The sequence below is a fragment of the Impatiens glandulifera genome, unplaced genomic scaffold (assembly GCF_907164915.1).
Source record: "Impatiens glandulifera unplaced genomic scaffold, dImpGla2.1, whole genome shotgun sequence".
Classification (NCBI taxonomy): Eukaryota; Viridiplantae; Streptophyta; class Magnoliopsida; order Ericales; family Balsaminaceae; genus Impatiens; species Impatiens glandulifera.
Genome location: NW_025918978.1, coordinates 7025 through 19943, shown reverse-complemented (window position 1 = coordinate 19943; position 12919 = coordinate 7025). Strand labels below are relative to the sequence as shown.

Here is a 12919-nt window from a genome sequence, read left to right as displayed (position 1 = left end):
TACAAAAAAGATGATTAAGATGATACAATTTGTATTTATAAATTTTAAAAAGAGACTTTAAAATTGTAATTACTCTAATAATTTTTTTATTATTTTAAAATGAGCTATGTGATTACTATTGTGGATAAGGAACAATTTGAATCTGTCCCTTAGTAACTGAAATGTCCTGTCCGATCTGATTTTTTTCTGGTTTGACCTATAGTTTACTGGGTATCGGGTACGAGTGTTATTTGTGTTCTCGTCCGGATCACACTCCGAACACTATAAACACAATTAAATATATATAAAATTACTAATATATTTATTTATTATATTTTATAAGAGTTTTAATTTATTTTTTTTATAATAGTATAAAATTTCAATATATTTTAATATATTATATTAAAAAAATTTGTATATATAATTTTATTATATAAAAACTTTTTTTTAGAAAATATAATATAAACATTGCCCTACGGAAATTTTCCGAAATCAAACGAGGCAAGGTTGGTAGTAAAACTAAATCCTCGAAGTAAAACGAGGCGGAGATTATAATGCATTCTCCGTTCTGTCCCATTGTCATCCCTACTTTTGGGTAATCGAAGTTTCTTAAAATTAAAAAAATATATATATATATATATATAATTTTTTTTTGAATTTATTTGAAAAATGTAACTTCTTTGGTATATAATTTTTTTGTTGTTGTTAAATTTCAAACTGAGACTTCTTATTGGGTGAATTAAAATTTTGGATCATAATTTGGTACTCATTATTAAATTTATAAAAATAATGTTTTTGTCTAAACAATTTCAAACATCGTTAACTTATTATCTAAGTCGTGAAACTTATAAATAAATAAAATTTTATGTCACTAATTTAACTACAAATTTTGGTTAATCAATGATTTTTTACTACTGATTCTTTAAAATTTTGTAATTTAAAAGAAAATATCTAAAATCTAAATTGTTCGCCTAATTTTTTATACAAAATAAAAACATTTGATTGTTTATCACACTAAAGTAAAATTTTTACAAATTATTTTAAAAAATATTAATTTTGTTGTTTTGTTATATATTTGTTGTATCATCTCAATGATTTGGTGTCAATTCATTTGATCAAGCATATTCTCATATTTAAAAGCACATAAGTCTGAATATTCTAACTTAGCTCTTTAGATGCCGTTTGATTATTCAAATTTTATTAAATAAATATGATCAATCAGATTCAACCATGGAAACTGTATGCATCCATGATTGAACCAGTGACGTCCCTTCCACTCTCTCTGTCTAAAACCAGAGCTTTCTCTCTCTAAAACTCTATCAAATCTGGAAGAGGACTTGTGAAAACTGTTTTTCACCGGTGAAATCAGAAGATTACAATGTCATCGGAGAAACTCCTCTGCAACTACGTTCCAATCAGGCCGGAGACATTACCGCCGGCTATTTTCGAGGAATTGCCGGAGGCAACGATTGTTTCTGTTTCAAGACCAGACGCCGGCGATTTTTTTACTCCGGTTCAGTTGACTTACATCATTCAGCTTCAATACAAACAGGCATACTCAAAACTCTCTTAAATTTCAAACACACATAAACACGGATGCATCGTTAATTGTAGATAAATTGTGTTAATTAATTGTTTCTCAAACAGTTTAAATGGATTCTAGTGAAGAAAGCTTCACAAGTTATATATTTACATATTGCGTTAAGGAAACGTGCTATAATCGAGGAGTTGCATGAGAAACAAGAGCAGGTTAGGTTCTAATACTAATCTAGAATCAGTAAATTACAATACTTATGGATTTTGTCCTGATTGAAAGGTTAAAGAGTGGCTGCATAACATAGGAATAGGAGATCATCAAACAACTGTTGTACATGATAATGATGAACCTGATGATGGAGCTATTCCTATACATCCAGAAGAGATTTCTAAGAACAGGTGATTACTAATTTATGATAAGTGGTCATGGTTATAGGTTGCATTTACATTGTTTCTTTTTTGTAGATATGTACCGTCCAAGGCTGCTTTACAAATCATCCGTCCAGCTTTGGGAGCACAACACGATGTTTCAGAAAATGCTAAAGTTGCTATGCAAGGGTACCTAAATCATTTCTTGGGAAACATAAATATCGTCAATTCTCGAGAGGTATGCTACATTCGATTAATGAATTCGGCTATCCTTTTTATGTTCTTAGCAAATTCTGACTTTCAGGTGTGCAGCTTTCTTGAGGTGTCTAAATTTTCATTTGCGCAAGAATTTGGTGCAAAGTTGAAAGAAGGATATTTGATGGTTAATCATCTTCCAAAGATTCCTAAAGATGATGGTTGTTTGGTGTGTCCTTGGCTCAACTGTTTCAACAACTGGCAAAAGGTAATGGATTAAATTAGGTTTCAGTGTTTACTAGTTGTAAGTTTTAGGGTCTTTTCGAAACTTCTTTGAACTTGATTGTGTTTGCGGTTTCATTCATTATTGCCTGATTTGTGAACATTCAAATGCAATTACAGTAGAAATTGTAAGTCCAATTGTTGATTACAAATAGGTTCAAGAACTAAGCACAATCCTCATATGAACTTGTTTTTTTTGTTTGGTTCCAAGTTGCTTGCCTCTTAACATATGTTTCTAATCTCTTACATTTGAAAATTGAATGACCATCATTTATTTTATCTAGTGGTGCATAGTTATTAACATCTTCCTTGAATCCTCGTGATTTTGACATGATGAGATTCAGTGTTCCTTCTTCCTTTATTGTTCACTTTTATAGAGAGATGCAAACTCAATCAAACACATATACCCAAATACAAATAGTAGCTAATTTTGTTGCCACGAAGTTACAATAGAGCTTTAAGAAAAAAATTTAAAAAAAATCTGGCATAAGTTGTTCACATCAGCTGTGGGAAAAATACTTGAAAATTCCCATGAGCCAGCAAATGTGTAAATATTTTTTCCTACATTCATCCATATTTTGTATTACTAAACATGGCCTTGAATTTCAGTTTATCTTTTTCCAACAAATCATTTTTTATTGCTACTCTATGTTTTCTTCTAGGTCTGGGCTGTACTTAAACCTGGTTTTCTTGCCTTATTGGACGATCCATTTGATGCGAACCTCTTAGACATTATTATCTTTGATGTTCCTTCAGCTACAAGTAAAGATGAAGAGGCACTTGTACCCTTAGCAGAGAAGATCAAGGAGCGCAATCCCCTGTATTATGCATTTCAGGTCATTTGCTTTTATCATTTCACTTTGTTCTAAACATGAAAGACTGATATTGCTTCATTATAATCATTTTTTAAAAGTCTCATATTGAAGGAGGTAATAACTACAGCAGTGAGTCGTGGTTTATATTGTCTACACTAAAAGTTATCATAAAGTTACTTAAGAGAATAGTCTCCTTCTCAAAGCTGGATGAACTTTTTTTTTTCAAATAATTTCACGCCTCGAGATTTCGAGCTCATGGTGTTATTCCTGGTTGTGTATGCTATCTTAATGTAGACTGATGCTTCTTTTAATTGAGTTACAAGAGGAAATGAGCAAACAAAATTCATTTGGGTTCTGAAATTACTGAGAGTTTTTGCTTCCCATTCTTGTTGCTGGAAAAACAATCAAATAAATATGACTAGCCTGAAGTGTAGGTGTTATGTGGAAATGGGAGCATAAATTTAAGAACCACTAGTCGTGCTAAAGTGGAGGATTGGGTTTTGGCAATTAATGATGTTTCTATGAAACCACTTGAGGGCTGGTCTCATCCCCATCGCTTCGGTTCTTTTGCTCCTCCAAGAGGCTTGATTGAAGATGCTAGTCAAGCTCAGTGGTTTGTTGATGGACAAGCTGCCTTTGAAGCAATTGCTTGTGCTATAGAGAATGCAAAATCGGAGGTTAATTAATCTCTTACATTTGAAGAGCTCAGATTCAATATTGTTTATGTTGGTGTCCCAAAACTAAAATATCTGAATTATTCTATTTTATTTTAGATTTTCATAACTGGATGGTGGCTTTGCCCCGAGTTGTATCTTAGACGACCTTACCTCATTCATGGTTCCTCTAGGCTTGATGTTTTACTTGAAGCTAAAGCCAAGCAAGGAATCCAGGTTTGTAATCAATTCTCCAGTATTCTGTACATTTTCTTCTTGATTAATCCTTGTTTTGTATTTTTTTTTTCAGTTACAGAACTAAATAGATGATACATGTTAACATCCAGTAGCAATTATTTCAACATGTATCTAAATAGGCTCATTTTTGTCAGCAATTTTATGCTGTTTTCAAAAGTGTGGCATGAATTTGATCGAAAATTGTAGTGATAGAACATTATTAATAATCTAGTCATAGCTCCATGCACTAACCTTAAGGTAATTCTTTTTGCAGATTTATATTCTTATGTACAAGGAGGTGTCTATTGCACTGAAAATTAATAGTTCGTACAGTATGAAACGATTTCTTAATATTCATGAGAATGTGAAAGTTTTACGCTACCCTCACCGCCGCCCTGCGGGTATTTACTTGTGGTAAATGGCAATTCACCGAGTTATATAACAATATCATCAAATTTGAAATTCATGCTAGAGACCCTTTCACTGTAAAATATAACAGGAGGCTGTTTCTAATCATGCAGGTCACACCATGAGAAACTTGTCATAGTTGACTATCGGATTTGCTTCATTGGAGGTTTGGATCTGTGCTTTGGCCGCTTTGACACAATTGAACACAATGTTGGTGATTCCCCATCTTCCTTGTGGCCTGGAAAGGATTATTATAATCCAAGGTAAATCATGCTTTCTCTGTGTCATGGATACAACTCAATCTTTGTCACAACCACAATTTTAGGTAAAAATCACCAAAAGTTAAAATTGAATCTGTTTTTTTTTGTTTGACATAAAATTCTTTCTCAATCAAGATTCAGATTATTTTCTGGATTATGATTCAAATTATAGTGTAATTTTTGTTGCTTAATTTGGTATATAAATTAATTCTAATCTTTTAAATAATGATCCAAATTATATAATGTAACTTTCATTTGATATTGAGTTTTTTTCTTTGGATCGTGATTAGATTGATTTTGACACCGTGAAGCAAATTATTTTTTAGAAAATTGTTCCCCATCATGATCAACATGAAGAAAATGGTATACTAAAACATGATCAATTTAAAACTTTTATGAATAACCAGTAGAATTTTCCACCAATTCAATTTGCCTGAACATAGTTAAAGTCAAATGTTGAACACCTGATATAAATATTTGTATTATTAGAACTCGTCTTCCCTATAACTCTATTTAATACAAACTTCAACATTTAACAAAAATAAATAAAATCTTCTAAATCCAATATTTTTTACTGCGAATCAACATCTTTGAAAGAAATTCATATTGTTGATGTTTGTCTATCAAAAGCCTTATGTGAGTTTTCACTCTTTGGGATAAAATGAAATAGTTCCTCAAATTATTGCTACTTAAAGTTTTCTATGTACTTATTTGCTATATTTTCTTGTTGTACTCTGGAATGCATAGAGAATCTGAACCAAATTCATGGGAAGATACCATGAAAGATGAACTGGAGCGTGAACAATATCCTCGAATGCCTTGGCATGATGTCCATTGTGCTATCTCAGGACCACCCTGTCGGGATGTTGCAAGACATTTTGTTCAACGTTGGAACCATGCTAAGGTTTGATATAGGTTTGCTTCTAGTCTCTTTAGAACATCATTACTGGTGAATCTAATTATATTTCCTTTGCACAATTCTCCAGAGAAACAAAGCTCCTAAAGAAGAAGCAATCCCACTGTTAATTCCCCAACACCACATGGTGCTCCCGCATTACCTGGGAAATAGCATGCAGAGAAATATTGAAATTCCAACTGCAGACACTGTGCAGGAGAACTTCTTCGCCAGACAAGACTCATTTTCATCGCAATCGCCATTGGAAGACCTTCCACTCCTTCTGCCGATGGAAGTTGATGGGCTTGATCAAATCAATACTAATAATAAGTTAAATGACATTATCGACGAAAGTCAAGACTCTTATCAACCAAACAATGAAGTTGACCCTTCTTATCCAGATAAGAAAATAATCAATTCTGTGGATGAACTTAATTTCATGGATGTGGAGGATGATACGAGTACTGATGACATGACGCAGCAAGATTCCTATGACTGGTGGGAAAAACAGGAGAGTGACTATCAAGACTTTTCCCATAGTGAAATTTCACAAGTTGGTCCTCGTTGCCCCTGCCGTTGTCAGGTTGCTAATCTTCTTATGGAATAGCTTATAAAAATGTTTGATCTATGAAAATTGTGTCACGATGAAATTCAGATAAACATGAGAGGATAATGATTTGTCATGCACTATGATATACCTAAAAATCTCTTATTTTATGCATGATATTCCACTTTTGATTCTTTTTCTTGTATTCACATTGTCTTTTATGCTGTACAGGTCATCAGAAGTGTCAGCCAGTGGTCGGCTGGAAGCAGCCAAACTGAAGATAGCATTCATAGGGCGTATTGTTCCCTTATTGAGCAAGCACAGCATTGCATCTACATTGAGGTACATAAATATACAAGAGACTAACCTATAGTTCTTTTTCTGAACTTACATCTGAATAAATCTGCAGACAGCTTTGATTTGGAGTCATAGATATACATCTATTTTCATTTGAGCCCAAAATTTATTTCTGTAGTAGTAATAACAACTTCTTTGTTGCAGAACCAATTTTTCATTTCTGGAATAGCGGGAGATGACACCATACAGAATCGTGTTCTTGATGCCTTGTACAATCGTATTTTGCGAGCTCACAGAGAGCAGACATGCTTCAGGGTCATTATTGTTATGCCACTTCTTCCTGGCTTCCAGGTAATAATTTAGCTTTGTCCAAGGAAGTGTGACCATAATGAGCCTATTTTGAAACTTGTATTTTGTCACAATCTTTACCATAAATTATAATCACAATCTCATTGGAGGTAAAATTGAAATCTATTTCTTTTCCTTTTTCGTTTGTTATTTCTTTTTATCTTGGTCGAGATTATATTATTTTTTGTTGCTTCATTTGGTATCCATATTCATTTTTAGATCATGATCCAAATTATTGTATAATTTTTTTGCTTCATTTGCTATAAAGATTTTCATGATTCAATTATCTTTTTGGATCCTTATTAGATTATTTTCTTTAGATGATTGTGATTTTTCATAAACATAACAAACGTAGATTTTTATCAACGTGAAAAAAAGTTGATAACAAAATAAATACAGTTATTCCCAGTAGCTAACAGTCCAACATCATCTTCTTTATCTCCAAAATGTCTCTATTTATATTCATATGTGAATTGACAGGGAGGTCTGGATGATGGCGGTGCTGCAACTGTGAGAGCTATTATGCATTGGCAATATCGAACTATTTGCAGAGGAAAAAACTCAATACTACAGAAACTTAATGCACTGTTAGGTTCGGAGACAAACAATTACATTTCTTTCTATGGTCTTAGGACTTATGGTAGACTCTCTCCGAGTGGTCCTGTTGTCACCAGCCAGGTAGTAATTTCTAGCCATGTTGACTCGTTTTATCCTCTTTTTTATCAAAGGCATACTACATCAAATTCTACTAGCCTAATTTTCTATATGGAGATCTAAATATTTCTTCATGCAGGTATATGTACACAGCAAAGTGATGATTATTGATGACCGTGTAGCATTTATAGGTTCATCGAATATAAATGACAGGAGTTTGCTTGGATCAAGAGATTCAGAGGTACTTGATGATTTCTTTTTATAGCTTGGTGGACAAAATACACTAATTTTTCAGAATGTGACACCATTTTGTTCTTGGTATCATTTTCACAATCTTAATCATACGATAAATGTCTAACTATCAGTAGTCAATATTCATTAACTTTTTGAGATTGGGAGAATCAATATTCATTAATTAACCTGAGCTGAAGGAAAGATGTATTAACCTATGCATTTGAGGATAGGGGCATTGTAGATCAATGTCCTTTTCTTTATGAAGTTTCTCTGTATACCTTATTTCAATATCCTACTTACAACTCTTAAACGCAATCTCAGATTGGAATAGTGGTTGAAGATAAAGAGTTTGTGGAATCATCAATGAATGGAAAGCCATGGAAGGCTGGAAAATTTGCTCACAGCCTTCGGGTCACTCTCTGGGCAGAACACCTTGGTCTTCAACGACAACAGGTCAGAAAGCATTCTTCTTGTTTAAGGCGAAAAAATAAGAATTTTTCTCCCGTCTTAGAAGAGGCAACATAATACTCATTGTTTGATATCATTTTCCTTCATTTAATGTTATTTTTAAGGTTGATCAAATCAGAGATCCCATAGCTGATTCCACATACAAAGAGTTGTGGTTGGAAACCGCAAAGGTAATGTAATTCTTTCCCATCCATGAACTCTATGTTATTTTTCTTGTCATAATGGTAAACTGCACAAATAGAAGTATATTGATCTGGTTTTATGGTTGAGTTCTTGTTCTATTGCAAAATTTACCTTATTTAAGAAAAAGATTGGTACTTTTGTCAATCTAAAAGTAATCTTTTTCTGTCAGCAGATTAATACCATGATTTACCAAGATGTTTTCGGGTGTGTACCAAATGACACAATTCAATCAAGGTAAGTGACTACTGTAACCACTTTATACATACAATGGCCCTATTTAGAAAAAACACTTGTGTTACCATATCAGTAACCGTAAACTAAATTCAGTTTCCAAATGTGATTCTTTTTTAATCCACGCCTGATTATTTTATTTGTTAAATCTAGTTTTTGGTTCAATCTAACACTATATAAACTGCAGACACGCATTTAGACAAAGCATGAACCATGCGAAAGAGAAAGTAGGACACACGACAATTGATCTAGGAGTGGCGCCCGAGAAACTAGAAATATTTGAGGAAGGAAAAGAGAAGTCGATTATGATAGAACCAATTGAGAAGCTGAAGGATGTGAAAGGATTTCTCGTTCTGTTTCCTCTTGAATTCATGAAAGAAGAAAATTTAAAACCGGTTTTCGTTGAGAGCGAGTTCTATGTATCCCCACAAGTGTATCATTGATTTAAAAAGAAAGTATGTTATTAACATGTACATTTCAGGTCATGACCAAATGGTCGGAATGATTTAGATTTTAGGCATTTATTTTAGATAATTTGATTCATCTAGAGGAGGAGCAGAAGCAGTTGGTTGTGAAATATGAATATAATTTGTGTAAATTGAACATGCTGCTGGCCCAGATTTGTATATCTTATTATTATTATTTTTTTTAGAAATAAGAGACAATATATGTTGTCAATAAATATTGATTCATTGCTTCTAGATTTAATACTCCTGGTTTTGATTTCTCCAATGTATAATAAAATTATTATTTGATTAGTTTAAATGTGAGGTAATGTTACTTTTTATACTAAACGAGAAATATATTTTTTTTTTTTTGATAAATTAACTTTCAATTACTTATGAAAATATAATGTCATTATAAAGAAGTTTTTTCAGTGGGGCTGAAACATAAAAAAAAACGATAGCAGAAAATAAAATTTCTGACAGTGTTTTGTTTTCTCGAGTTCATTAATACTCTGATGGATGAAACGGACTTTAAATAGAGCAAGTGAGCAATTATTTACTTTATATAGTTTAAAACTAAGTTAGGTATGTTTTAACCCAATCCCTTATAAGTTCAATATCTTACAAATGGTGGTGAGAATCAACTGATTTTGAAGATGAACAAGAGACTTTGAAGCTGAAACAGTATAAGAAGATAGAATGTCTCAAGATTTTGAACCTAATGTTGAAGAAAGGGCTGTAGTTGAGACTATAGAGAAACATTTCGCCCTATGAAGAAATTCGTGTAGAAGAACATTATGTTCTTGAAGAAAGGGTGTTCATAAAAAATTAAAATCAAACATATTATTGATTGAATATGTTGTAGCTGAAAAGATTGTTTAGGAAGAACCTTATGATGTTGAAGAAAAGGGTGTTAATGAAAATCAACGTAATAATATTTTTGAAAATGTTGGATTTGAAAAAAATCTGTATAGAGAACATTATGTGCTGAAGAAAAGAGGTCATGAAAATCAATATTATAACATTGATGAAGAAGTTGATCCGATAAAGATAAGGTTCGTAAAAATGGTTTGAAAAATGGAAATGACAGTGAAACGATTAAAGATTATGAGTTGTCAGTTATCATGATAATTAATATGGGATGATGATGATATTGACTTTGAAGGTTTTGATGACAATGTGATATTTAATCAAACAAATTGACGACCTAGTGGTGAGTATATTGTACATTGCATCGTCTGTTAATGGTTCTTTCCGGAAGATTTATGGTTAGGATGTATTTTGAAAGTAAAAAATTCCTTAAATTTGTAATTACATGCAATGCTTGTGATTATCGCATAGTCTACAATGTTAAAACAATACTCTAATCGAATGAGGGTCAAATATGCGATGATGGTTGGTTGTTTGTGACATTTTTTTTGCCAATAAAAACACTTGACCCTCATTCGATTGTAGATAATACTTGTGATTGTCGCGTTAGTCTACAATGGTTGACACGATACTTTTAATTGTCGATTGTTTTTTTCACAATCCAACTTCACTAAGTGTTTTTTCTTTACTGGCAAAAAAATGTCATAAACAACAATCAGTCGCACACTTGACCATCATTCGATTAGAGTTTTTGTTTCAAACCATTGTAGACTAATGTGACAATCGCAAACATAGTTACTTTAATGGCATTTTATTTTCAAAATACAATCACAATCATAAATTTTTCAAAACCATTAACTAATGTTGCATTTTATTATATACTCACATTAGGTCGTCGATTTATTGATTAGATATCACATCGTCATTCAAAACTTTATAGTCATCATCATCCCATATGTAATATCGCCATCACTCTTATCAATATATTCGGACAACTCATCAACTTTAGTCGTTTCATTATCATTTTTATTTTTCTTCATCATCTTCATGAATCTTATTTTTTCAAATCCAACCTCTTAATTAATATTATTATATTGATTCTCATCAACCACCTTCTTTTCAGCAACAAAATGTTCATCTATACAAAACTCTATTTTTTCATATCCAACATCTTCGTCAATTATTATTATTTTGATTCTAATCAACATCCTATTTTTCAGCAACAAAATATTCCTCTACACGAATCTCTTCAGTTACAACATCTTCATCACTAATATGTGATTTTTTATTCACACCCCTTCTTCAACAACGTAATGTTGATATTGAGTTGATGAGTTAGGCCCAATTTAAATGAAGTGTCAAGCCTTAAGTTTTTAAGTTAGTGAGGCCAAGTTGCTATATATATAGATAAGTCCATTCACACAAGCGTAAAGATGATAGAAGTGAAAGTGATATATAAAAAGAACAAGAGTGTAATTGAAACATTTGATTGTAATAGTGAAATCGAGTTCCTAATAGAGCTTGAGGGAGACGCAGACCAATTTTTGGGTTGATCTCCGATATAAATCTTGTGTTGTTGTATTTTTTTGTGATTGCTTGTTGTTAAATTCTCAGTTCTTTGATTGATCGAGAGAGAATTTCCCTACAGTGGTATCAGAGTTTGGTTTGGGCAAGATAAGATCAATCTTGAGGAATCTTAGAAAGGTATGAATGCTGGCTAGTGATACGGGGAAGGAAGAGTACGGCTCAGACGCAGGTAGAGACAAAGTTGACAAGGTTCAACAATATACAAAAAGAGATCAACAACGACTTTGCACTATGAGGAATTCTATTTGCAGCCAATCTCAAGCATTAAGACTGACATTAACAAATTTGATGGGCCAATGGAGATTTTCGCATCCAGACAGTGAAAAATCAGTGTTCTCTTGGCACAGCATCATCTTCTATGAATCCAAGAAGAACCAGTCTCGTGGCACCAAGATTAGTAAAGATCAAAAGAGGCGAGATGACAAAGACATCGATTGGCACAATCATTTTTCATCTCTCAGATTATGTGATCAGGTTGATAGATAATGAGAAGACTCTGGCATCAATGTGGAGACACTTAGACGAGTTATTCCAATCCAAGTCTCTACTCAACACAGATTTACTTGAAGGAGAGGTTGTTCAGTTACAAGATGATGCCAAGAAAGATTCTTACTCAAAATTTTGATGAGTTCTTAAAAACTCATTATCGAGTTGGAAATTTCAGGCGAGAACGAAGCAATGAGCAATGAAAACCAGACAATAATCATCCTTAACTCTCTTCCTGAATCTTACAAGAAAGTTTGTAATGCGATCAAGTATGGAGCACAAGTATCACTTTTGAAGATTGATTTCAGCATTGAAGTCGAGAGAGTTAGAATTTAGGACAAACAAGAAAGTGAGCTCGAATGACGAGAATTACATAATCAAAGGGAAAATTTTCTACAAGGGCAACCTCGCACCAATAATAACTCGAAAGAAAAAAAAAAGCAAAACATCACAATTGGAATCCAAAGAAACATGAAAGTGTTATCATTGCGGTAAGTTGGTAATTTTCGAAACCACGACACATTTGGCTAAGAGATAACAAGAAGAAGCAAGTGGAGACTAAAGAATCTGTGAATTATGGTGATGGCTATGATAGTGGAGAGGTCATAATGGCTTCAATAAAAGATGCTAGGAGGGAATAGGTTCTTAATTCTGGTTGTACTTTTCACATGATGTACAGAAAAGATTGGAATTCTAATTTTTCAGAATCTGAGTGATTGCAATGTACTAATGGGAAATATGCAATGCATGTAAAGAGTAGAAGGAATTGGAGATGTCCGGATAAAATGTTCGATTGTATTGTGAGGTCCCTAAAACAAGTCAGGTATGTGCCTCAGTTGTAAGAAACCTCATCTCTTGGGGTTCTGATGACTTGGGATACACAAATCAGATAGTGTCTGGAAAATATAAACTCAGAAGGAAAAAGGTTAGAACAATGAG

The 12919-nt window shown here is 32.8% G+C and overlaps 1 protein-coding gene across 1 annotated transcript; it reads left to right on the top strand.

Moving 5' to 3' along the window:
* Positions 1-1266: 1266 nt before the first annotated feature.
* LOC124917260 (phospholipase D zeta 1-like) lies at positions 1267-9292 on the top strand. Its single transcript, XM_047457726.1, has 20 exons — positions 1267-1531; positions 1627-1728; positions 1796-1914; positions 1981-2122; positions 2189-2347; positions 3024-3197; positions 3611-3853; positions 3950-4066; positions 4341-4480; positions 4588-4737; positions 5482-5638; positions 5721-6212; positions 6408-6518; positions 6678-6824; positions 7302-7499; positions 7615-7716; positions 8031-8162; positions 8282-8347; positions 8533-8594; positions 8779-9292. Exons 1-20 carry the CDS (start codon positions 1358-1360, stop codon positions 9032-9034), a joined length of 3243 nt encoding a protein of 1080 aa, XP_047313682.1. The 5' UTR covers positions 1267-1357; the 3' UTR covers positions 9035-9292.
* The last annotated feature ends 3627 nt before the right edge of the window (positions 9293-12919 follow it).